Source organism: Musca vetustissima, unplaced genomic scaffold (genome assembly GCF_032173495.1).
Source record: "Musca vetustissima isolate MV318-11 ecotype Yass unplaced genomic scaffold, APGP_CSIRO_Mvet_v1 utg12485, whole genome shotgun sequence".
Classification (NCBI taxonomy): domain Eukaryota; kingdom Metazoa; phylum Arthropoda; class Insecta; order Diptera; family Muscidae; genus Musca; species Musca vetustissima.
In genome coordinates, this window is record NW_026884043.1 from 129857 (window position 1) to 156647 (window position 26791).

General features: G+C 32.1%; 2 protein-coding genes across 5 annotated transcripts in view; one reads left to right on the forward strand and one right to left on the reverse strand.

Moving 5' to 3' along the window:
- Positions 1-16570, forward strand: part of LOC133331034 (potassium voltage-gated channel protein Shaw) — a 59750-nt gene extending 43180 nt beyond the window's left edge. Inside the window, exons 2-11 of the mRNA XM_061539436.1 lie at positions 6529-6678; positions 6744-6876; positions 6955-7134; positions 8486-8894; positions 8928-9076; positions 9156-9452; positions 9638-9847; positions 11144-11345; positions 15200-15304; positions 15948-16570. Of these exons, the coding sequence (XP_061395420.1) occupies positions 6529-6678; positions 6744-6876; positions 6955-7134; positions 8486-8894; positions 8928-9076; positions 9156-9452; positions 9638-9847; positions 11144-11345; positions 15200-15304; positions 15948-16570 (2458 nt within the window). The remainder of the gene's footprint in view (positions 1-6528; positions 6679-6743; positions 6877-6954; positions 7135-8485; positions 8895-8927; positions 9077-9155; positions 9453-9637; positions 9848-11143; positions 11346-15199; positions 15305-15947) is intronic.
- A 9376-nt stretch (positions 16571-25946) lies between these two features.
- The window catches only part of LOC133331029 (sushi, von Willebrand factor type A, EGF and pentraxin domain-containing protein 1), a 39133-nt gene continuing 38288 nt past the window's right edge, over positions 25947-26791 (reverse strand). For 2 of the 4 annotated variants that reach the window (XM_061539432.1, XM_061539430.1), the window contains 2 exons: positions 26613-26726; positions 25947-26237 (listed from right to left, as the gene is read on the reverse strand). In XM_061539432.1, coding sequence (XP_061395416.1) covers positions 26206-26237; positions 26613-26726 — 146 coding nt within the window. In that variant the 3' untranslated portion in view covers positions 25947-26205. Of the gene's footprint in view, positions 26238-26612; positions 26745-26791 lie in introns of all 4 variants that reach the window. The other 2 variants (XM_061539431.1, XM_061539429.1) reach the window with 1 other exon arrangement.

A 26791-nucleotide genomic window follows, 5' to 3' on the forward strand; every position in this document is an offset into this window, starting at 1 on the left:
AAATAGGTCACAAGCTGCTTTACATTAAATTATTCCACTCTTGAAGATATCTTGAAAAAATATAATTCATGCCCGAAGAATCCTTGCCATATATTCTTTAAAAAAAAATGACTCTTTTTAACATTTTTTAAAATAATCCACATTCGAAGAGTCATTGAAAAATGTCCTTAAAGAATTCACGCTTCTGTTGGGTGTTGAAAAAACTAATCCTTAAAAAATGACACTTCTGTTGAGTGTTGAAATAATATTCCTTAAAACATCCTACCTTTAAGATTATGTCTTTAGAAATATATCCTCGATTGTATTGATCCTTAAAAAGTACTCCCTCAAAAATCCACGATTCTGTTAGATATTAAAAAACCCCTCAAAATTGTACACCCCTGTTGAGTGGTAAAAAAAAATCCTTAAAAATTAAACTCCCTTAAAATTATACTCCACTGTTGAGTGTTGAAAAATTATCCTTAAAAATTGCAATTCTCTGTTGAGCGTTGAAAAAATAATCCTTAAATAAAAATTAACACTTAACGGTTGGTCCTTGAAAAAATATTATTATAAAAATCACTCTTAGCTGGTCATTGACAAATTGTTGTATAAAAAAATTACGATTGGCTGGTCCTTGAAAAAATACTTATAAAACCGAGCAATGCAGGTCCTTGAAACATTATTTGAAAAAAACTAGTTTTGCTGGTCCTTAAAAATTATATTTAAAAAACCCAGGCTTCGCAGTTCCTTGAAAAATTAATATTAAAAACGAATATTCGCTGGCCCATGTAAAGTATTATTTGAAAAATTCACGCCTTCCTTGTATTAGGCCTCGAAAAAAATATTCCTTAAATAATAATCTGCTCTCTTTTAGTGAGTGAATATTCTTTAACATTTTCAAGAATTTTCTTAAAAATAAAAGCTTTTCAAAAATATTCCTGAAAATCCTAAATCCCTTTAATTATATATAATAAAAATTAATCATCGTTTGGCATTCTCGGAAAAATATTCTTGAAAAAATCCCCGATTGATAGTCTATAGGTATTTAAAAAAATATTCTTTAAAAAAATCCACGCCCTGTTTTGGTCCTTGAAGAAATATTCTTTAAAAAAATCCACGCCCTGTTTTGGTCCTTGAAGAAATATTCTTTAAAAAAATCCACGCCCTGTTTTGGTCCTTGAAGAAATATTCTTTAAAAAATCCACGCCTTGTGTTGGTGCTTGAAAAATATTGTTAAAAAAATCCACAATTTATGCAAAACGAGGGATCTGATATCTAGTTTACGCGGATATTATCCGCGGAGTGAAAGCACGTCTTGCATCTACACACTAATTTATTCGAATAAAAATTGATCCTTTAGAGTTAAATATTACAAATTTTAGGCTAATGTGTAAAAGAGAGAGAGAGAGGGAGTGCATCTACCATAACACATGGAGTGGACACACACAATTATTTATCTCTCATGTGGCAAGCACGCTACACATGCTTATTAGTCTGTAGTGAAGATTACTGCCCGTAATCTCACCCAAACATACAACATGCGGCAATATAAAAATCCGATCTTATTCTTGTGTACAAACATTCAACCAAAATAAACTCTTATCTCAAGTGGACTGTATACGAAAATATATTCACATCTTATTATACACTTTCTTTCACTATCTTTATTATACCATGTTCGCTACGTGAACACCTTATGTAGACCTTGAAAAAGTAATCTTTAAAAAAATCCACGCCTTATGCAGGCCTTGAAAATATATTTAAAAAATACACACCCTATGCAGGCCTTGAAAAAATATTCTTTAAAAATATTTTTTCAAAATTCCACTCCTTAAAAATATGTTTCCATGATGATTTTCCTTGAAGTATAATTAGTTTAGTATATTGAAATTGAAAACATTTAATTATTCTAAATTTTGTTTCAATTTCACTAATCACAAATTTGTCGAACCTTTGTTAAAAAATCAATATCTAAATAAATTTCTTGTAATTTGTTTGTTTTTCATTTATTTGTTTACTTATAAATTTCTAATGACATTGACATTTAATAAAACACTTAAACTTTTTTAAAAAATAAAAACATAGAGAGAGACAGTTTTCCATTTCGGTGAATCCCTGTTGCGATTAAAATTGTCACCGAAAACAATTGACATGTCCATTTCATGGCAGCCATGTCGTCCAATTATGAAAGTTGAAAAAGTTTAAAAAACAATTTGTATGTGTTTAAATAATAAAAGGGAATATATCGTCGTTGAAGGAAAATCTTACTATGATTTTCCAAGAAAATGGAAAAGGGCATAGATTTTAAAAATCTTTTTTTTTATTTAGTAGGGGTTGATTTTACGTGACAAATTTCAATTAAATAAGTTAACATTTTTAGGTTGTGGGGTTAATGAAATAAAATAATTATTGTATAGCTCTGGAGAATAAAATTTACCAGAGAAAAAGAATTGGCCACAGAAAAATTAAAAATCAAAATCAACCAAAAAAGGCAAATTGAATTTGAACAGAACTCTTAACGAGATTTCAGGAGATTTTTCAGACAATATTCGGAATAGTCTTACATTGGACAAAATTCTCAGGGAACTCGGATAGATGGATTTATTAGGCGTGGATTTATTAAAGAATATTTTTTCGAGGTCTTTACAAGGCGTGGATTTATTAAAGAATATTTTTTCGAGGTCTTTACAAGGCGTGGATTTATTAAAGAATATTTTTTCGAGGTCTATACAAGGCGTGGATTTATTAAAGAATATTTTTTCGAGGTCTTTACAAGGCGTGGATTTATTAAAGAATATTTTTTCGAGGTCTTTACAAGGCGTGGATTTATTAAAGAATATTTTTTCGAGGTCTATACAAGGCGTGGATTTATTAAAGAATATTTTTTCGAGGTCTTTACAAGGCGTGGATTTATTAAAGAATATTCTATCGAGGTCTTTACAAGGCGTGGATTTATTAAAGAATATTTTTTCGAGGTCTTTACAAGGCGTGGATTTATTAAAGAATATTTTTTCGAGGTCTATACAAGGTGTGGATTTATTAAAGAATATTTTTTCGAGGTCTATACAAGGCGTGGATTTTTTAAAGAATATTTTTTCGAGGTCTATACAAGGCGTGGATTTTTTAAAGAATATTTTTTCGAGGTCTATACAAGGCGTGGATTTATTAAAGAATATTTTTTCGAGGTCTATACAAGGCGTGGATTTATTAAAGAATATTTTTTCGAGGTCTATACAAGGCGTGGATTTATTAAAGAATATTTTTTCGAGGTCTATACAAGGTGTGGATTTATTAAAGAATATTTTTTCGAGGGCTATCCCTTCCTGGAATTACTACAATTTTTTAAGCGAGCCTGGAGATTCCGTTATCAGACTTGAAAGGTCCTTAGGTTATATTTAAAAATATGTTGACAGCCCGTCATAACAACACCATAACGACCAAAAAAGTGACTTATCCCTTTTTCTCTTTTGAACTGATTTTGTTTTTTTTATAGTGTGCCACAGGATATGCCATTGTGTGGTCTGTCCTATTCATAACAATGGTTTTCTATACCATCCGGTTTTCTATTTAATTCAATAGGTATCGAAATAAAAACCAAAGTGTGGGTGTGCATTTGTGTCTGTGTGTGTTATTATGTTATGCATCATTAAGCGAAACGGTCAAATATTCTCCCCCCTGAAGCCATAAACAAATTATAATAAACATATTTCAAATTCAAAGCATTATTTAAATAACCCTTAAAGCATTTTGTTGTGCTGTCGTTGTTCAGCTTGTGTGCACAATCATGTTGGCCAAATTTTTAATAACATTCACATTTGTTGTTGCTGTTGGTTTTGATATCATAAAAATAAATAAATTAAAAATTTATACAGTTTTGGAGAATTTTCGGTAAAACAAAATCAAAAACTTTTTTATTTACATATTTTACGATTCAATTTCATATTTCTCTTCTCTTCCAAGCACAAATTTTCTATAGAACAAATTTATTTATACGAGAATTTGCTTATGGCGTTTTATTTAGCATTCATCCTCTTAGTAGTTATTTGGTTTTTGTTTTTCTTTTGCTTTTTAGCTTTTTTTCTGCAATGGACTGGTCATAATTTAATTTAAGAATTCATAAATTTTATTTAAACATTTGCATTATGGTGCCGCCAGCAACAGCAACTACAAGAAGAACAACAAAAACAACGACAAGTATTTCTATGTTCACATTCCATCATTTTTCTTTCTTTTGTTGTTGTTGCTGTTCTCTTGTCTTTATGTTTGCCTTAAGAGTTATCTTTATTTATAGATGTTTCTGACACAACATTCTCATTCACATCGAGATCCTTGAAAGCATTCAAAGTCATTTTTTATTTATAGCAAATATTATTCCAATTAGGAAGCTGTTCCGTCCGTCCGCCTGTTTGCCTGTTCGGTCCAGCTGCAAACACTTCAGCAAAGCACACATGTGTCTTCACTTCGCCAAAAATTGTGAACGTGCGAAAATTATTTAAATAAACTTAATTTTGTTTACAGTGTATATTGGAGGGAATGGGATGTACCATATTTTTATTGTGTGTGTCTCTTTTTATGTCTTTTGTGTGACCACCACATAAAAGCAATGTGTGTGTGTGTATGAAGGCTAGGATGTATGCAGATCAGGGATGGACAGTTAAAGATTTAGGAAACTATTAAAATATAATTATATATAGAAAAATTGTCAACAGTGATATTTTTCTATAGAAAAGTTGTCATCAGTGATATATTTTTCATTGATATATAGAAAAATTATCATCAGTGATACTTTTCTATATAGAAAAATTATCATCAGTGATACTTTTCTATATAGAAAAATTATCATCAGTGATATTTTTCTATATAGAAAAATTATCATCAGATGATATTTTTCTATATAGAAAAATTGTCATCAGTGATATTTTCTATATAGAAAAATTATCATCAGTGATATTTTTCTATATAAAAATTATCATCAGTGATATTTTTCTATATAGAAAAATTATCATCAGTGATATTTTTCTATATAGAGAAAAAAATCTGTGATATATTTTTCTATAGAAAAATTATCATCAGTGATATTTTTCTATAGAAAAATTATCATCAGTGATATTTTTCTATAGAAAAATTGTCATCAGTGATATTTTTCTATAGAAAAATTGTCATCAGTGATATTTTTCTATAGAAAAATTATTATCAGTGATATATTTTTCTATGTAGAAAAATTATTATCAGTGATATATTTTTCTATGTAGAAAAATTATCATCAGTGATATTTTTCTATAGAAAAATTGTCATCAGTGATATTTTTCTATAGAAAAATTGTCATCAGTGATATTTTTCTATATAGAAAAATTAAAAATATCACTGATGATAATTTTTCTATATAGAAAAAATATCTGTGATATATTTTTCTATGTAGATGATATATTTTTCTATATAGAAAAATTATTATCAGTGATATACTGATGATATATTTTTCTATGTAGAAAAAATCATCCTAGAAAAATTTTATATTTTTCCTATAGCAAAATATTGCATATGGTAGTTTTTCTATAGAAAATAACATTGATGATAGTTTTTCCATAGAAAAAATTGTATCACTTGTGATAGGTTTTGTATAGAAAAATATCAATGATACTGGCGATAATTTTTCTATAGAAAAAAATTTTACATTTTTCCTCTTATGATGATTTTTGTATAGCAAAATATCACCGATGATAATTTTTATATAGAAAAAAAATATAACTGATGATCATTTTTTTTATATAGATGCTATTAATTGATGATAATTTTTCAGTGATATTTTTTATATATAAAAAAATATCACAATATTAAAAAAATAGATCTCTAAATGGAATCCATCATTAAAATTTTTTACAGTTATGAAAAAGGTCTCGCTCATTAAGATATTTTCCTTCTGCCTACAGAAAATATTTATCAGAAATTTTTCTTTGAAATAATTTATATCCATAAAATACTTTCCTGAATTGTTTAAAGTGCTTCCATCCCTGATGTTCAACCATCTGTGTGTGCATACGCTATCTTCGTCGTCATCACCACCATCGTCATCAACAGCAGCATCAACGTATCTTTTTTGCCATTCGTGATAGTGACCCAAAGTTTCCGCTCATAAATAATGAAAATGTCTATGTAAACAACGGAAAGATGTTTTTCCCATTTTCCAAGCCGTTTGTATTCTATTTGTTTGCCCTGCATTGGCCCCCACCGACGACTGAACATTGCCCTTATCATATCCGTATCCGTAATAGAAAGTTATAACCAAGCACACACAGAGCGTGGAACAACATACCTTAGAAACAAGGAACATATGGAGGAATGCTTTAATGGTTGAATGTTTGAAACTTTGTCGATTTTCACACACACAGGCATAGAAGTTTCCATTTTTTATGTGTGTGTGTGTGTGTGGATTCTGCTGAATTAGCAGAATATTGTGTTTTTTGTTATAACTAATGGCAAATAAAATATGCAGATTGTACGTAATTTTATATTTCATGTGTGTTTTCTTCTCTCTCCCCTTCTCTCTAGGTATGAGACGTATAAAGCAACGCTAAAGAAAATACCCGCCACTCGATTATCACGTTTAACTGAGGCCTTAGCCAATTACGATCCAGTGCTGAATGAATATTTCTTTGATCGGCATCCGGGAGTTTTTACTCAAATTTTAAATTATTACAGGTGAGAGGGAACGACCTATAGACGCAAATGATCAATATTTTAATTCGTCTATCACCTTTTTTCAGAACTGGTAAACTGCACTATCCTACCGATGTTTGTGGTCCTTTGTTTGAGGAAGAGTTAGAGTTTTGGGGTTTAGATTCTAATCAAGTTGAGCCCTGTTGCTGGTCCACCTATAGTATACACAGAGATACTCAGGTTGGTATTTAGAAATAATTGCAGGAAGAGGACGTTAATTATTTTTGGTATTGTGATTTGATTTATTCTATTTTTCAGAATACTTTAGCCATATTGGATAAATTAGATATTGATAATGAAAAACCATCAGAAGAGCAAGTGGCCCGTTTGTTTGGTTTCGAGGATTCCATAAATAAGGGTCGCTTAAATTGCTGGCAGCGTATAAAACCGAAAATATGGGCTTTATTTGATGAACCATCAAGTTCGACGGGAGCAAAGGTATGTTAAAATTTTAAAATGTAAAAAAATAACGACAGTGTTAATTTTCTATATAGAAATCTTGATGACAGTGATATTTTTTCTATATAGAAAAATTAGCAAAAGTTATATTTTTCCATGTAGGAAAATTGGCGACAGTGATATTTTTCTTATATAGAAAAATGAACGACAGTAATATTTCTAATATATATAAAAACAAAAAAATTGCGTCAGTGATATTTTTCCTATATAGAAAAATTATCGACAGTGATATTTTACCTATATAGAAAAATAGCGATATTGACATTTTTCTATATAGAAAAATTATCATCGGTGATACTTTTCTATATAGAAAAATTATTATCTGTGATAGTTTTCCTATAGGAAAATTTCACATCAGTGATAGTTTTCCTAAAGAAAATTTCACATCAGTGATAGTTTTCCTAAAGAAAATTTTCAAGTCAGTGATAGTTTTCCTATTGAAAATTTTCACGTCAGTGATAGTTTTCCTATAGAAAATTTTCTCACGTCAGTTATAGTTTTCCTATAGAAAATTTTCTCACGCCAGTGATAGTTTTCCTATAGAAAATTTTCTCACCTCAGTGATAGTTTTCCTATAGACAATTTTCTCACGGCAGTGATAGTTTTCCTATAGAAAATTGTCTCACGTCAGTGATAGTTTTCCTCTAGTAAATTTTCACGCCAGTGATATTTTTCCTATAGAAGATTTTCACATCAGTGATAGTTTTCCTATAGAAAATTTTCTCACGTCAGTGAAATCGAAATTTTTTAATTCTGTGATAGTTTTTCCATCGAAAATTTTCAATTTTGTCACCTCAGTGATAGTATTTTCTATAGAAAATTTTCTCACTTCAGTGATATTATTTTCTTCAGTGATAGTATTTTTAGAACAATTCTCAGAAATTATATTTTTCTATAGAAAAGTTTAGATCATTTGATAATTGTTATAATTTTTTGTTTTATTTTTATTTTCTGTTTTGATTTTTAAAACTTCTCCTAAAATCATTAAAATCCACAAAACTTCCTGGACAAATAGCCTCATAAAAAAACTTATCAAATTATACAAAAATATCCCCAAACTTATCAACATCAGTAATACTTATCCCCCTCCCATAAACCCCACTCAAAATTACTGCTCATCTATCTTAAATACGATTTATTGTTTAAAAACTCAATCAAAACTTTTTCATTTTTTGCCTGATTTTTTTGGGGAAGAAATTTCAGTCATTACTACTTCCTATTCGAAATATTTATTATTAAAAAGTTTTATTACATTACTTTTGCCTTGTATTGACACTCAAAAAATAATTTTCAAATTTTGTTGCCTTCGTTTCATTCGGATTGCTTGCAGGTGGTTGCCAGTATGTCTGTATTTTTCATATTCGTTTCTGTGATATCTTTCTGCCTGAAAACACATCCGGGTTTTCGCGTAGACTTTACACCCACCAATAGCCAACAGCAACAACAACAAATATCAACTAGCATACCGACCATACCTCAGCATACAAGTAATATGCCGCCGCCCACAATGGATGCATCCACCGCCGCCACAGCCTCCCATAATAGCCAACGCCACACATTACTACAGCCCACATTCAAGGTCATCAACTATACCAGCACCCACAGTGGTGGTAATGGTAATTTTAGTTCGGGTCTAGTGACACCCATAGCCACCTTTAGCCTGGAAAAGACAGGACGACGTGCTGGTGAAAGAACGCGTCGTCAATCTGCAGATGTAGACGGTGTTAGTGATAATAGAGGTGGTGGTGGCGCTGACGGCGGCGGTGGTGGAGTCGGCGTTGGCCATGGCAATGATAATGGTGTTGATGATACCCACATACACGGTTGGCATCAATCGTTTGGCCAGCCACATGAGGCATTTTTCTATGTGGAATTGGTGTGTAATGTGTGGTTCTTCTTTGAGGTCATCATACGTTTCATTGTAAGTACTTGGAGGAGCTCTACTGAGTGTTTATTTAATGTTTGTGTGTGGGTGTGTATGTGTTTTTTCTTTTCGACAGGTTTCGCCAAATTTGTGGCAGTTTGTTAAATCTCCCGTCAACATTATTGACTTTGTGGCCACCTTAAGTTTCTACACAGATGTCATGCAACGGATGGGCGAGTACACCGGTCTGTGGGAGGCCTTCTCAATTGTACGGATTATGCGTCTGTTTAAATTGACCCGTCATTCGCCCGGCTTACGGATCCTAATACACACATTTAAGGCCTCGGCCAAAGAGTTGACGCTGTTGGTGTTCTTCTTGGTTTTGGGTATTGTGTTCTTTGCCAGCCTGGCGTATTATGCGGAAAAGCTTCAGGTAATGTTATAGTGAACATATCCTTCGAAGGATTAGAGAGACGACGATGTTGAATTTTGGTATTAAAGTTAATATTTGTTTTCTGTTTGTGTGTGTGTGTCCGTCTGTTTGTTTGTGTGTGTTTTCTTATTTTCCTCTTTTTGGTTTCGTTTGTTTGTCTGTTTGCTTGTTTACATTTTTTGCAGGATAATCCGGAAAATCAATTTAAAAGTATCCCTTTAGGTTTGTGGTGGGCCATTGTAACAATGACTACCGTGGGCTATGGTGATGTGGCACCTAAAACTTATCCCGGCATGTTTGTGGGTGCCCTATGTGCTTTGGCTGGTGTGTTGACAATAGCTCTACCCGTACCTGTAATCGTTAGCAACTTTTCCATGTTTTATTCACATACCCAGGTAAGATTGGACAAATTACAAATTAATTAATTTTGTGGGCAACACAAACAACAACAACAACTACGGTGAGTGGTGAAAGTGTTGGAAAAAGTGTGATAAAGGGATTATGAAAAAGGTTAGCAAGAACATTATAAGTAGTTATATTTTTATAAGGAAACATATGTTCGGAATTAAATATGTAGTCAGTGATACTTATAAAGAAAAAGTTGCTTCAGTGATATTTTTCGATAAAGAAAAATTTGCGTCAGTGATATTTTTCGATATAGAAAAATTTGCGTCAGTGATATTTTTCGATATAGAAAAATTTGACGTCAGTGATATTTTTCGATATAGAAAAATTTCACGTCAGCGATATTTTTCGATATAGAAAAATTTCACGTCAGCGATATTTTTCGATATAGAAAAATTTCACGTCAGCGATATTTTTCGATATAGAAAAATTTCACGTCAGTGATATTTTTCGATATAGAAAAATTTCACGTCAGTGATATTTTTCGATATAGAAAAATTTCACGTCAGCGATATTTTTCGATATAGAAAAATTTCACGTCAGTGATATTTTTCGATATAGAAAAATTTCACGTCAGTGATATTTACGACATAGAAAAATTTCACGTCAGTGATATTTACGACATAGAAAAATTTCACGTCAGTGATATTTTTCGATATAGAAAAAATTGCGTCAGTGATATTTTCGATATAGAAAAATTTGCGTCAGTGATATTTTTCGATATAGAAAAATTTCACGTCAGTGATATTTTTCGATATAGAAAAATTTCACATCAGTGATATTTTTCGATATAGAAAATTTATCATCAGTGATATTTTTCTCCATAGAAAAATTATCATCAGTGATATTTTTTCTACATAGAAAAATTATCATCAGTGATATATTTTTCTATAGAAAAAACTATCATCAGTGATATTTTTCCTATATAGCAAATTTGACGACAGTGATATTTTTCTATTTAGAAAAAATTGAAGACAGTGATGTTTTTCTATATAGAAAAATTATCATCAGTGATATATTTCTATAGAAAAATTATCATCAGTGATATTTTTCTATAGAAAAATAGCCGAATCTACCGAAAAAGTATCATCATCATATCGCTGATGATAATTTTTCTAAAGAAAAAGTATCACTATTTTTTTTTGTTCAGAAAAGTTTAATATTCCATTGAAAATCTTTTTTCTATAGAAAAATTAGAATAGTCTTCTCATAAGTAATACTTTTCTGTATTTTAAAAGTTTACAAATCTGTTGGTCTTTTTCTTCGTTTCCGCCCCTCTTTTCCAGGCTCGCTCAAAACTACCCAAACAACGACGTCGTGTTCTTCCCGTAGAACAACCGCGTCGCAAACGTGAACCAGTTCCTCCAACCAGAGGTCGTACACATGCCTATAAACAAACCTCGCTGGCACCGGGAGTTGTGGCCACTGGACATCCACATCCGCATCACAATCCAATGCTGAAGGAAGCCTTTGCCACAGCGAAAATCGGTAATGACATATTGTTTTAGATTTCCCCCTCCCAACCATCAACCATGAACAACAACTATTCATTCCTATCACTCTACTCCACTCAACTTAACTCAACTATCCAATAACACTTTCCACATGGTATACAATTCCTAAGTGTATTATCATGATTGTAGTAGAGAACTTTTAAAAGCTAAATAATGACAGCTTTATTGGCTCAATATAATTTTTCATTTGCAACATTTCCGTTTTCCGTTTCCCACCCCTTTATTTTCCCCGAAAAAAAACTTTTATGCGATATGAGTTGTTGTTTCTTTTATTATTATTGATTGGGTTGCCTTATGTTGTTGTGTTTTTCTTGTTTTTGTTTTCATTCCTTTTTTCTTGTTTGGTTGGTTGTTTTGATGAATTGTAATCGATGTGATGTGTTGATTTATTGTTTTCCATTTTTCGTAATATTTTTCTCCTTTTTTCTTCTTCTTATTTTCTATTCCATTTATTTTATTTCTTGTTTTCATATGGGTTTTTTATTTCTTTTGGATATTTTTTATTTTGGAATTTCAATGTTAGAAACACATACAGAGAGCATGAATGGTGTAAATGTTAATGGTGTTAGTATTATAGAACGACCACAGAATCCTCTAGCTGGCATTGTAAAGCATAGCACTAGATCCGCTGAAACATCGATACAAACATCACCGATGCCTTTGAGAACGGGTCCCTCAGTTATTAGCTGTAAGTAGAACACTAAAAAAATCAAACAAACAAAACATTCAAATATATAATATACATATGTAAAAAAAACGTAAACATTTACATATATAGATATATCATTTTAAATATGCGTACATACATATAATTACTTTAAAGACAATTTGAGTGAATAGTAAAGCCCTCAGGGAGGCTTAAATGACCATATGAAAACACTTACACCGCTATTTTTAATAGAAACAAGTAGAAAAGCGTTAAGTTCGGCCGGGCCGAACTTTGGATACCCTCCACCATAGATATACTGATAGGTACTAGAAATGAAAATAAGGGGAACATACCAAAAAGTGGACCTATACCGACATTTCTAAAAAGGGATTATGTAAACCATAATACAAATTTCAGAACTTTTTAATGGGTAATTATACCCTCAGCCTTATGGCTAATGAGGGTGTATACAACTTAACACGGTGAAAATGTGCCTCATCGAAATATTTGTTCTTTGGACCAAATCCGTTTCAGAAAATTTCGATTTCATCCAAACTTTGCACATCTTATTATTTCATCCAAACTTAGTTCTAATTCCAAGATGGGGAATATCGGTCCACTCCTTCTGGAACCTCCATACAGGGGCTAGGTCTAAATGCGGCTATAGTTCATTATCGAACCTTACGTTATAATTGTATATCTCGCTATCCTCCGCAGGAGAAATGATTACAACAGAGTCTTAGAACCAAATTCAAAACGCGGAACAAATTAGATAACTATTTTAATATAAAAAGGGGGTTATATGGGGACTACCCAAAAACGGGGAGAATATTAATAATTTTTGGTAGGGAGATTAGTTACCATATACGACTACAAAATACCAAATTGCAGAAAATTCGGTTAAAAAACGCGCTCAAGAACCCCAAAATAGCGAAAATTGGGGCTAACCCAAAAAATGGACCTATATTCATAGTTTTTTGTGAGGAGTTTTGGTACCTATTAAGAACTCAAAATACTAAATTACAGCTAATTCGGCGAAAAAATACGATCAAAACCACAAAAATACTGAAAATTAGGAGGTACCGTTATATGGGGACTACCAGAAAAAGTGGACTTATATTAATATTTTTTTGTGGAGACATTTAGTACCCAATAAGAACCCAATGTAGCAAATTTCAGCGAATTCGGTTGAAAAATGCGTTCAAGAACCGCAAAATACCGAAAATTTAGGGGTACCGTTATATGGGGGGTACCAGAATAAATTGACCTATATTTTTAATTTTTAGTAGGGAGATTTGCTACCCAATAAGAACTCAAAGTACCAAATTTCAGCGATTTCGGTTGGAAAACACGCTTAAGAACCTCAAAATAACGAAAATTGTTTGGTACCCTTATATGGGAGCTATGCCTAAACGTGAACCGATATATCCCATCTTCGAACTTGTCCTGCCTGCAGACAAAAGACAATTTTATGCAAAATTCCAGCACCCTATCTCATTTTCTTCAGAAGATAGCGTGATTGCCACAGACGGACGGACAGACGGACATGACTAGATCGTCTTAGAATTTTACCCTGATCAAAAATATAAATACTTTATGAATATTTCGATGTGTTACAAACGGAAATGAATATTTCGATGTGTTACAAACGGAATGATAAAATTAATATACCCTCTATGGTGGAGGGTATAAAAATATATATATGATATTTTTTTTTAGAAAAATGTATCACTGATGATAATTTTTCTATAGAAAAATGTATCATTTATGATAATTTTTCTGTATAGAAAATATATCACTGATACTTTTTCTATAGAAAAATATCACAGAAGATAATTATTGATAAAAATATCACAAATGAAATTTTTTTCTAAGAAAAATATCACTGATGATAATTTTTCTATAGAAAAATATCACTGATGACAATTTTTCTATAGAAAAATATCACTGATGACAATTTTTCTATAGAAAAATATCACTGATGACAATTTTTCTATAGAAAAATATCACTGATGATAATTTTTCTATATGGAAAAATATCACTGAAGACAATTTTTCTATATGGAAAAATATATAATTGTTATATAGAAAAATATCACTGATGATAATTTTTCTATAAAAAATATCACTGATGATAATAGAAAAATATATCACTAATAATAATTTTTCTATATAGAATAATATATCACTGATGATAATTTTTCTTTATAGAAAAATATATCAATAGAAAAATTATCATCAGTGACATATTTTTCTATAGAAAAAAATATATAAATTATCAACCAATTATCATCAGTAATATATAAATTATCATCAAATATATCACTCATGATAATTTTTCTATATACAAATATATATCACTGATAAAAAAAATTTTCTCACGTCAGTGATATATCTTCTATGGAAAATTTTCTCACGTCGGCAATTTCCGGGTTCTTTGTGTCCTGGGTGTTATTTTTTATGCCTTGGCTTGAATCATATTTGTATATGTCCTTGTATGGGATTTTAAGTTAAATATTGAATATTGAAATTTAATTTAGTTAAATTGTACATTTAGCTGCGCTTCAGCCACATTGATGCACTGCATCCATTTGCCCTTTCACCAACATATAAAGTTAACAAAAAACCCTTTTTATTTCCATGTAATGTACATATACGCCCGCAAAAACAAAAACATTCCTACATACACATGTTTGTGTATATATGCAAAAAAACATACATATGTAAATGTAAGTGTACTATATATACATATATTCAACAAGTCCATTACATTAAAAAAAAAATATATTTCCATAATTGTTTTGCTTGGATGCGTTTTGTTGCTAACCAAACACCCTCATAACTAGAGTATGATGTACAAAAAAAAATGAAGGAAAAAACAACAACTAAGAACAACAGCAACATACGTACTAACTCACAACATAACTAACATACATACATTTGAATGTGAAAACCCGAAAACTATTTATGTAAACAGAGAGAAATACGCAAATGTTCGGATATCCCCAAAATGACTCTTAAATGGACTTTTAATACCGTTTTGAATAATCCAGTTATTTTGTTGTCCACTTAACCAACCAAATACACTTTCACTTAATTTCGAAAGAGAGAGAGAGTGTGTCTGTGTGTGTTTGTGCGTATATGTGTTTTGGCCTAATCGCTTTTTAATTTCTCCCCAGCGGACTTTTTAAGTGTACCGGCAATGCAGAGCCTACAGCCAAGAGCTGCTACCACAGGCAATGATTATCTGATGCCATTGCAACCGAAATTGCTTGCATCATTGGGTAAGTAGTAAACGATTAGTGTTGCAATAATTTGCTCGTTGTTGTTGTATTTTAATGGGATTTGCAGGTTATTTTTTTTTTTTTGGACTAGGAGTAGGATTTCAACCTGCTCCTGGCGAGGGTCACAAAAATAGGGTTATCAAATTTCATTAACAAATTTAATTTAAAAGAAAATTTAATAGGGTCCTGAATAGGGTCAAGAAGTGAGTTAGAAGAAATATATGACCTTATTTCTAGATGGATCGATGAACATAGGATTATAGGATTTTTTTTATTTCAAATATTATTTTGACAATTTTTATTTCCATTCTATAATTTTTGACTTCCCTTTGCCTTCCGAATAAGATGCACTTTTCCTTCTCCCCCGAATATTTCCACCAACCTCTTTCTTTACAAATTTTAAACATATGCGAATACCAACCCACATATCTATGTCCTTCTGTATTCTAATAAATTTTCAAGGACTCCCTGTCAAGGTCTATATTTTTCTTGGAATAAATTCTATTTTTTATTACTTTTCTAGTCACAATTCCCCTCTTCTATCCACAAAATTTAAATTTTTCTCTTTAATTATTTAATTTATTAATTTATTTTTTTCTAACTCTCTAATATCTCTTTTATTTTCTCCCATCATCTCAAACAGAACAAAAGGACCACCTTCATCATCATACCGCGCAACAACATCCGCTGGAACACAAAGACAATATCGAACAACAGCATCAACAACATTTACAACAAGGCCTGCGGCACCGATCCAATATCCGAACAATGCTGAATGTTCCACCCACGGTTAGTGTGGTGAATACACAAATGCCACCAGGAAATGGTCATCACAACGGTGATCATGCGATGATGATGGCGGGTGATGGAGATTCTCAGAAAAATATCACAATCAGTCCTAGCAAAATGATTCCTACAACACAAACACTGCCTATGCAACAACAACAACAACTACACCAACAACAAATCAATCAGCAACACAGCACCAATGGCATCTCACCTCAGCACATGTGTTATACGAATTTTCAACCCAAGGTGACATTGGTAAATGATACCGGCAATAGGGTAGGCGACGAAGATGATGACGACGACGATGATGCAGATAATGATCGTGATCATGAGGTGGAGGCTTTATGTGGTGGTAGCTGTGATGCATATCGAGGAAATCAACAACATCACGATTTAACTACACAAACAACAACTAGAAACCAAGAAGATCATTGTAATGAGGCCAACATTGGCGAAAGGGATCATTTGACTGAATAATAATTTTAGTCACGTTGCAAAATGAAGATGACATATACACAACAACAACAACCACACCCACAAATATATACATACATACAAATGGAATGCTGACACAAATTCAGGTCAAATTTTAGATATCTCTTTTTATTAGCATAAAAATTAAAGCAAAGAACATGAGAACATAATGTCGGCAAAGCCGATCATCGTAATATCCTGCACCACAAAAACATACGAAATTTTGACAAACGTAAGAACAAAAATTATTTTTCCTGTAGATATGTATATTTTCATAATAATTGGTATATGAGGTTCTAAGGAGGTCACCTGACTACTTGTCCGTCTTTTATACAGAAGGTCTCCAACCCTGACAAGAATATCGACACATTTTTTAAATATTTCAATCCGTAGTACTTCTGTATAACTGATATAGTACTTGTTAGGTTCGACGCTAAAAATAAGTTTCGTTCTTCTTAAATAGAATCCGACTCCATTTTTTTCAAATACATGTTTCTTAAAATGGACTGGGAACTAAAAACCGAAAAATAAAAATCCAAAACTAAATCCAGTCTTTACTATACCAAAATAGCCAGTGACCTCATTATCTTTGTATGTCAAATCCTGTGGGAGGAGTAGTATAGTCAGACAGGCCCACCATATGATACCCTAAACAACTAGCACGAAAATCTAACATTCTGCGGTTCTATATTCTGAGCCTGAGCAATATTTCGCGATATTTGCACCCTCTAATTTCTAACCCTGGCATATTTTCCAAATCCTGTTTTCCCGAAGTGAATAAAAAAATAAAATAGGTCACTTCAGGTTTTGGTTGAATTGACCGTAAGAATATTGACCGATTATCATCTAAACAGCCGTTCTAAGTATTTGGTCGGAAATATGACCGTGTAAAATATGTGATGTTCTGCATATTATAATGACCTCTTGAGCGTCTAGAAAATCTGAAAAAATAAAGTTTTCGTTTCATTGCACCCCCTAAATATCATTTCAACATCACCGAAAATTATAGGCTTCGTCCTTGACCATACTCGGAACTTCATGTATAATTTCAAAGCGAGCAGCGCGACATTTCCACCCTCCACTGGGGTAATAGTAATACTAAACAATATCATAACACATAGACACCTTTAAATATTTACATATAACCTCCATATCCGAGTACATACATCAATATAATTGGTATCAATTTAAAGATCAACCACTCATCTTGGATATATTAGGTTGTCCCATAAGCTTCTTTCCTTTTCATACCGATTTGCATATCCCATCTTGATCAAATGCCTCTGCACCGTTGTCTAGGGAATGTTAGTGTCATCCACTATCTCGCGCACACTATATCGCGGATTTTCAGCGAGCACAGTCTTGATAAGATCCGCATACGTCGTTACTGGGCGGCCACTGCGGTCTTCATCTTGCAAATCAAAATTGCCGGCTCTAAATTTCTTAAAGCAATTGCGGACCGTCCTAATGGTCGTATTACCACTCCCGTAAACGGTGCACATCTCGTCTACAGTGTCCTTTGCACTATTTCCTTTTTTTAAAGCAATGAAGCATAACATGCCGTAAATGCTTCCCTTGGTTCTCCATATTGAACGGGGCAGCAAAAATGTTAAAAGAGACTTTGTCACCTACGAAACGTACTTTGAAAGAGCTTTGGAACGACTGAAACCGATACTATAAACGGCTAAGAGATAAGCCTGCATGTTTCTATAAGCATATCCAGTCAGACTCATTCATAGCATGGTACAGAAGAAACTTATGGGACTTCCTTCAGGAGTAAATATATTCGCCATAGTATAAAAATTTTTGTAATTTTTCACACAAAATTACCGAATTTTATCAAAATAGTCATACTTATTCTTTGGCGAGATTTCCTTCCTGGTATAAAATTCCCTGACTTCCGGATCATAATTGTGGCCTCTAGAGCAACAATAAAAAAACAGACAAAAATAAAGTTTTAAAATTTTAACCGATCATTACAAAAAACAATTGGAGTCTTCTTTGGCCAGAACCAATCCTACCTACATGGCTTGTATCGTGTTTAAAAATTATAATGGACAGACGGAGGGACACAGATGTCTAGATGGACTCAGTTAGTCGTTATATAACGATCGGTATGAGTAAAGCTGGGTCTAGGAACAATATTTCCCGGCCTTACAAATGGAAGATTCCGACTCGGCACTCCGACACAGAGCCAACTTCGTCTGCCCTCGTCAGTGGATTCTCATGGTAGTCTCCTTTGACACTGGTTTGACTCAGCTTCCTCTTATTATCGGTCGATGAGAAGCTCTTTTTCTTTTTGGCAGATTTGACAGTCGCCTGCTCATCCGGAGACCTTATCCTCTTCGCCGCTTCCGCAGAAGTGGAGGGAAGGTCAGGCTTATCCTTTTGAGCCTCTGTCTGTATCTCGCCCTTTTTGTTCATCCGGTTCATTCTGGCCAACTTCCGCCCTGATGCCCCAGACAACTGATTCTTCCTGGTTGTGAGTTTGGCGATATCTTTACTTTACACCTCCTCTATCATTTTGTCAGCCTCTTCGCTCTTCCGGCTCTCCAAGACGGTTATGTTTGTCTGATTACCACGATCAGACTCAGAGTTCGAAGTTGAGTCTCCTCCTGCCTCTGAAGGCTGGGTCGAGATTGCTCTTCCCCTGTGGTTCCTCAACTTCGAGTTGGTGTTGCCGAAGGCTGAGTGCTTGTAGCTATACATTCGACTACAGATGCCAAGACAAGACGGGATGACGACTCGTGGGCAGATCAACGACACCCGCCGATACTGAGTTATTTAGGCTCTGCACCGTAACTTTAATTCTTCTTTGTTTTAGGGAAACACCCCCCATAGTTAGTTGTGGTCCGCGGGGACAGAAGCCCTGGAGGTGGGTGATTTAACTATTCCACTACCTACAGCATACACTGTGGGGATGATATAAAATCCGTTTATTAGAAAATTACAATAATGATTAGTCCGTATGGTTGTGGTGTAGGATATAATAATATTATGGTTTCGTTTTAAAAGTCATTATTTGTAAGAAATTAATTTAGTTTTGCTATAAAAATTTAGAAGAGTAGAACATTTTTGTTTTGGTATTTGAATTATTTATTTTTAAATGGAAACTTTAATATTTATGGCATAATTATTTTAAAAAAATTGTCGATTGCATTTTTGCTAACAGCCACAAATAAAAATGACATATTCAAAATTTAATATTCAGTTCCCGTACCCTAAAACTAATAAAACTTTAAAAAATATAAAGGGAAAATCGAAACAATCGGAATAGAACATAGTATAAAGTTTAAAACATTTTCCAAGTCCACTCTATACATTTTGAAATTTTTCTAACATAATAATCCCACTATATATTCCAGGACTATCCATTAATGACAATGTCGCAAAAGTCTACCAATAAATTTTGAAACTTGCCCTATATTCAAATTTCAGCGGTCTAGTTGTGGATGGTGTCACAAAATATAGTCCAAAACTCAAATAAATCATAAAGATCACCTATTCAAATGATCGATACTATTTTTTTTATGAATTGTGTCATTTTTAAGCCCAATCCAGAAAAATGTACCCCACTTAATGTATCAAAAAACCCCCACATTATTCATTTGCACAACAAAATTCAATTTTGAATATCAACGCTTTATCGCTTTAAAAGAAACAACCAAATATTTAATTTTTTAAGTATTTTTTGAAGAACGAATGCATGGAAGTTATGAAAATCATTACAAAGAAATAAAAACAAACAAAGAAACATAAAAAAATATTCCACAAATATTTATTGGTGTTTTTGCCGAATCCACACAAATGAAATGAAGCTAGGGATTATCAATAGTCTATAAGATTGAATAGAGGAAATGGAAGGAGGTAAAGAAGACGACGAAGGCGATGAAGAGGATGAAATATTGTTCCAAGTTTGACTTTTAACCAAATAAATTAGTGAAATAAGCATATTGTAAAATAGTCTAAATTGAATATTAAATTAAATTTAAAATTAGTCAAATTGTCTTAAAAACCAACCCAAACCAATTGTGCAAAATAAACAAAAAAACAAAATAAAGAGATTTATTAATTTTTTTCTTTTGAAAACTAAAAACCTAATTTGTTTTTATTTGGTTGGGTGGGTGTGATTTTGAAAATGATAGGGTAAGTATAAGGGTTTCTTTCCAATGTTCTTCCAATACAAAATTAAGGAAGAACATATCTCAAAACAGTTCAGTTCTTTGAATGTCACAATAAAACTTCTTATTAAAAAACCCCTATACTATAACAAAAACTAGTCGAACCCGCTTTAATTTGTCGTAACGAACAATTTTTCCAAAAACCAGAAAATTTCGTTCCCATATACCAAATTTCCCAAAAATACCAGGCGCCCAGGATTCAGCAGTAGGGGTATACCCGAAAAAAAATTAATATTTTTTGCCGCCTGAAAGTATGCTCTGAATTTTGATGCATGGCATTGCCATACCAAAACTCGGTGGAAAAATGGCATTGCCACATCGAATTTTTTAATTTTTTTGATCTGGCAATACCGCATACTTTCAGGCCCCAGATTTTTCTTTAATTTTTTCTGGGCATACACCTACTGTTCGATTCTGGGCGCCTGGTATTTTTGTGAATTTTGGGGAAAAAATGTGGTGGACGTGTAAACTTTTATGTAACCCATTGTAAATAAAAAAGCTTGGTTTTTATTTTTTTTAATTTAGTTTTTATTTAAATAAATGTTTTCTTTGTTTAATAAATAAATACAAATGAGAGGCTTAATAATAAAAACATATTCTAGGTTACCGCAGAACGTAATTAAAAGCTGATCGATCCAAAATGAATTTTTGTGAAGAAAAAGTTGATCTAAAATGCCATCATCCCACATTTCCTTAGGTGTACAGAGGAACTTTTCCTTTTCCTGTATAGAGGAACTGAGGAATTTTTTCTGTAGACAAATAATCCTCAGAGGATCTAAGGAATTTTTTTCTATAGAAAAATAGTCCTCAGAGGAACTGAGGAATTTTTTCTTATGGAAAAATAGTCCTCAGACAAACTGAGGAATTTTTTTCTATAGAAAAATAGTCCTCAGACAAACTGAGGAATTTTTTTCTATAGAAAAATAGTCCTCAGAGGAACTGAGGAATTTTTTATATAGAAAAATAGTCCTCAGAAGAAATAAGGATTTTTAATAGAAATATAGTCTAAGGAGGAGTTGAGGATTTTTTTCTATAGAAAAATAGTCCTCAGAGGAACTGAGTAATTTTTTCTATAGAAAAATAGTCCTCACAGGAACTGAGGAATTTTTTTCTATAGAAAAACAGTCCTCAGATGAACTAAGGAATTTTTTCTATAGAAAAACAGTCCTCAGATGAGCGGAGGAATTTTTTTTCTATAGAAAAAAAATAGGAATTTTTTTCTATTGAAAAATAGTCCTCAGATGAACTGAGCAATTATTTTCTATTGAAAAATAGTCCTCAGAGGATTTTTTTCTATGGAAAAATAGTCTCCTCAGAGTAATCAATAACAAATTGAATCCCTTGTGGACCGATAAGTCCCTTCTTACAACATTATATATGAATGATCAATGCATTAGCTTATGCAATGTTTTGTTCAAATCGGATACTCCGTTCGCATGATAATTCAAAATTATTTTCATCAATATTTTGACCACTTTGTGTGGGAAGTACCAGAAGGAGTGGACCTATATTCCCCAACTTGCAACATGATATAAGTTTGGAAGAAAAATTTACATGAACAAAATTTGATTGAAACCGGTTACTCCCTTTGAGAGTTACGGTGTGCACCAGCCAGACAGACAAACAAACGGAAATTTGTAAATCGACTCCAAATAGTTTGAAATGAATTTGGCGCAAAGAAACATGCGTTCCAAAACCAACATTTCGATGAGGAACATTTTTGCCATAGCAATGTGTGTACACGACCCCCTTTAGCCATAAGGCTGATGAGATAAAAAAAGTCAGTTATTTGTCAAAACACGGACTTTTCTACTGATCTATTAGTTGTGTGGCATACAGCACAGGCTGTTCTAATCGACTATACTTTTTTTGTTCACATTTAACCAAAAAATTGTCGATATTTTAAATATCTTGGAACTTTCATATAATGCCAATTTTCTCCTACATAACATTCATATATATGTATATTATCAACATGTAATAAAACTTAACATTTCCCCCTAACCATTGGTGCACGATTTATGAAAATCGGTTAAGTATTCGCTGAGTTATTTGCATTTGAATTCAACCAACATCCTAATTATACCTACTATTCGGTGCTGTTCGCCTATTACCTGAAAATGAAAAACCACACAAAAATCCAGTTTCTAAAGAAGGCAAGTTTTCGTAGTGGCTGCTGGTGTTATAGAGAAACATGTAGCATACTTTCAGGCCAAAAAAAATTTCTGTGTGTAGTCTGATTTCTAAATTGATAGGCGATTGTTTTTATGCACAAATTTAATGTAACACAGTAGGTGTGGATTTTTTAAAGAATATTTTTTCAAACGCCAACATAGACGTGGATTTTTATAGATTGTTTTCTATAGAAAAATTTCCTTAGTTCCCCTGAGGACTATTTTTTTATGGAAAAAAATTGTCCTCATAGGAATAATTGAGGAATTTTATCTATAGAAAAATAGTCCTCAGAGGAACTGAGGAATTTTTTCTATAGGAAAATAGTCCTTAGAGGAACTGAGGATTTTTTTTCTATAGAAAAATAGTCCTCGGAGGAACTTAGGAATAGTCCTCAGAGGAACAAAGTTATGAGGATTGCGGAAATGAGGATTTTTTTATAGAAAAATAGTCCTCAGAGGAACTGAGGAATTTTTTCTATAGAAAAAAATCCTCAGAGGAACTGAGGAATTTTTTCTATAGAAAAAAAAATCCTCAGAGGAACTGAGGAATTTTTTCTATAGAAAAAAAGTCCTCAGAGGAACTGAGGAATTTTTTTTATAGAAAAATAGTCCTCGAAGGAACTTAGGGATTTTTTTCTACAGAAAAGTAGCCCTGGGAGGAACTGAGAAATTGTTTCTATAGAACAACAGTAATCTGCGGAACTTTTTTTTCAGAAAAATAGTCCTCAGAGGATTTGAGGAAATTTTTCTATAGAAAAATAGTCTTCAGATGAACTGAGGATTTTTTTCTATAGAAAAAAATCTATAAAAAATTTAATTTTGTGCATAAAAACAATCGCCTATCAATTTAGAAATTAGACTACAAACAGAAATTTTTTGGCCTGAAAGTATGCTACATGTTTCTCTCTACAACACCAGCAGCCACTACGAAAACTTGCCTTCTTTAGAAATTGGATTTTTGTGTGGTTTTTCATTTTCAGGTAATAGGCGAACAGAACCGAATAGTTGGTATAATTAGGATGATGGTTGAATTCAAATGCAAATAACTCAGTGAATACGTAACCGATTTTCATAAATCATGCACCAATGGTTAGAGGGAAATGTAAAGTTTTATTACATATTGATATAAGAATGTTATGTAGGAGAAAATTAGCATTATATGAAAGTTCCAAGATATTTAAAATATCGACTATTTTTTGGTTAAGTGTGGACAAACAGAGTATAGTCGATTAGAACAGCATGTTCTGTATGCCACATAACTAATAGATCAGTAGAAAAACCCATGGTTTGGCACATAAATGACGTTTTTATAAACTCAGCCTTATGGCTAAAGGAGGTCGTATACACACTTTGCTACGGAAATGTTGGTTTTAGAACGCATGTTTCTTTGTGCCAAATCCGTTTCAGACAATTTGGAGTCGATTTACAAATGCGCGTCTGTTTGTGTGTCTGTCTGGCTGGTGCACACCATAACTCTCAAAGGCAGTAACCGATTTCAACCAAATTTTGTGCATGTAAATTTTTCATCCAAACTTATATAAAGTTCGAGGATGGGGAATATAGGTCCACACCTTCTAGTACTTCCCACACAAAATGGTCAACATTTTAATAACGAATAGTTTTGGAATATCATGCGAACGGACTATCTGATTTCAACCAAACATTGCATATCCTAATACTTTGGTCATGCCAGTATAATGTTGTAAGAAGGGATTTATCAATCCACTCCCTTTAGTACCTCCGCCAGAAATGACCAATTTTTTTAATGATTGTAAATCCAATATTAAGCGAATGAAATTCCTGATTTGACTCAAACGTTCCACCACCTAATATTTTTACCAACCCTAGATCAAGTCCAAAGATGGAATGAATGGATTGCCTAGATCAAGTCCAAAGATTGGATGTCAACATTTTCAACTGAGCATTTTTTATATAAGGAAAAATAGTCCTATTGAGAAGGCTCAATAATTATTATTATCCTATTTTAAAGCTGTCATCTAAAAAAACACACACAATTTGTTTTTTTATTTAATAATAAATTTTTGTTTGTTTTTATTTTTTTATATTGTATTCACAAAAATACAATTACATCTTTTTAAAAATTAATGTTTTTTGTTTTTGTTTGATAATTATCGTATTAATTTATAAAAACAATCTTTATAAACCTAAATGTGTTTTTTTCTTTTGAGTTATGGTACAATAAACGTATATATATATATAAATTATATAAAAAACACAAACTCAGATATTAACAAATTCCATTGCCGTTTCATTTTTTTGTATGTGTGTTTGTTTGGAAAAATAAATAAACGGAAGGAAATGTTGCGTATTGAGTTGAGTACTACAAATAAAATGATATTAACTGGAAGATCGCAGGAAGTAGGGGGTAAATAGGGGATAGTAAAATTATAAAAAAATAATACGGATAAGGGGACAGAGTTTTTTGTTTTAAATTAAATTACAAAATTAAAAAAAAAATATGAAAATAATAATAAAATAAAAATACCTATGAATTAACAAATACGAACTAGAAGCACATGCACTCTTATAAACATAAATTGAATGGCATGACATTACTTTTAACAGTGCCATTCAATTCTTTTTGTTTTATTATTTAATTTAATAGTTAAATTTGTTTTGTTTTTTTGTAATAAAAAATATTGCATTTCAATTCGTTAGTCATAATATTTTGTTGTTGTGGTTCTTGAAATTTCTTGTCGTTTTAAAGCAGCTTTTTAAAAGCTTTACATTAAGCTGAGTAATTTGCTGATTTTTTTGTTAATTACTAAAATTTACTTGAGTGTTCTTTCTTGTAGGTTAAACGAAAAAAAAATAATTATAAAAAAAATTTTACATTTTCCAATGAATATTTTATACATAAAATAATATATATAAATTACAACAAATCAATATAAAGCTTTCAACGTTGTCATGTTTCTTTTTTATCATCGTAATTAGTTTCGTCAGAGTGTGATGGTGGTATCTCTCAGATGCAGATATGTGTGAAATGTGAATGTGTTTTGGTTGTGACTTAAGTGCCTGAGCCTTTTTTGGAGGACTAGCATTTAAGCCCCATTTTAAGAGAGTTGTGAGCATTTTTTTTTTAAATACAAGTATGTTACATTAGTCGAGCGTTTCGTAATAAATATTTAATAGATGATTGAATTGGATAGCTGCTTTTATTCTTGGTAATTTTTGTTCGTTTGTTTGAGATTTTATTACTACTAACGCTGCTAAAAAAAATTGGCAGTTGTGTGTGTGGTTGTTTTTTGTTCTATTGAATTTATTGGACTTCGCTATCACTATCACTCTTTTCTGTAATGAAAAACAAAATATGATAAATTATTAATAAATTGAAAAATACAAAAATGGATGACAGGAAGATCAAATCAGTTCATTCCAGAGGAGAGGATTTCTTCGGGAATGAAATCAATTTAGATTTGATTTTCCCTTCTGTTCTCAATTTGGATTTGTTATTAGAAAAATAGTGTCCATTTGTTGTGAGGATTTTTTTCTACAGGAAATAGTCCTATGTTGAAGTAAAGAAATTGTTTTCAATAGGAAAATAGTCCTCAGTTGAACCAAAGAAATTTCTTCTATAGAAAAACAATCTTCAGGTGAACTGAGGAATATTTGAAAAATGTTGTCCTAAAACCGCCATAGTTATTATTTTACTTTAATACCACCCACCTTTTTTGCCAGTATAGGCATGTCGTTTTAATCGATCATATAAATCATCCTTGGTACCATATAGCGAGGCATTCGATCTAGCCAATGTGCTCATTTTGCCACCTCCATGCAGACCTGTGGAATATACAACATCTGTGATTAAATCAATTAGCAATTCTTACTGGGAAGGGGGTTCATAT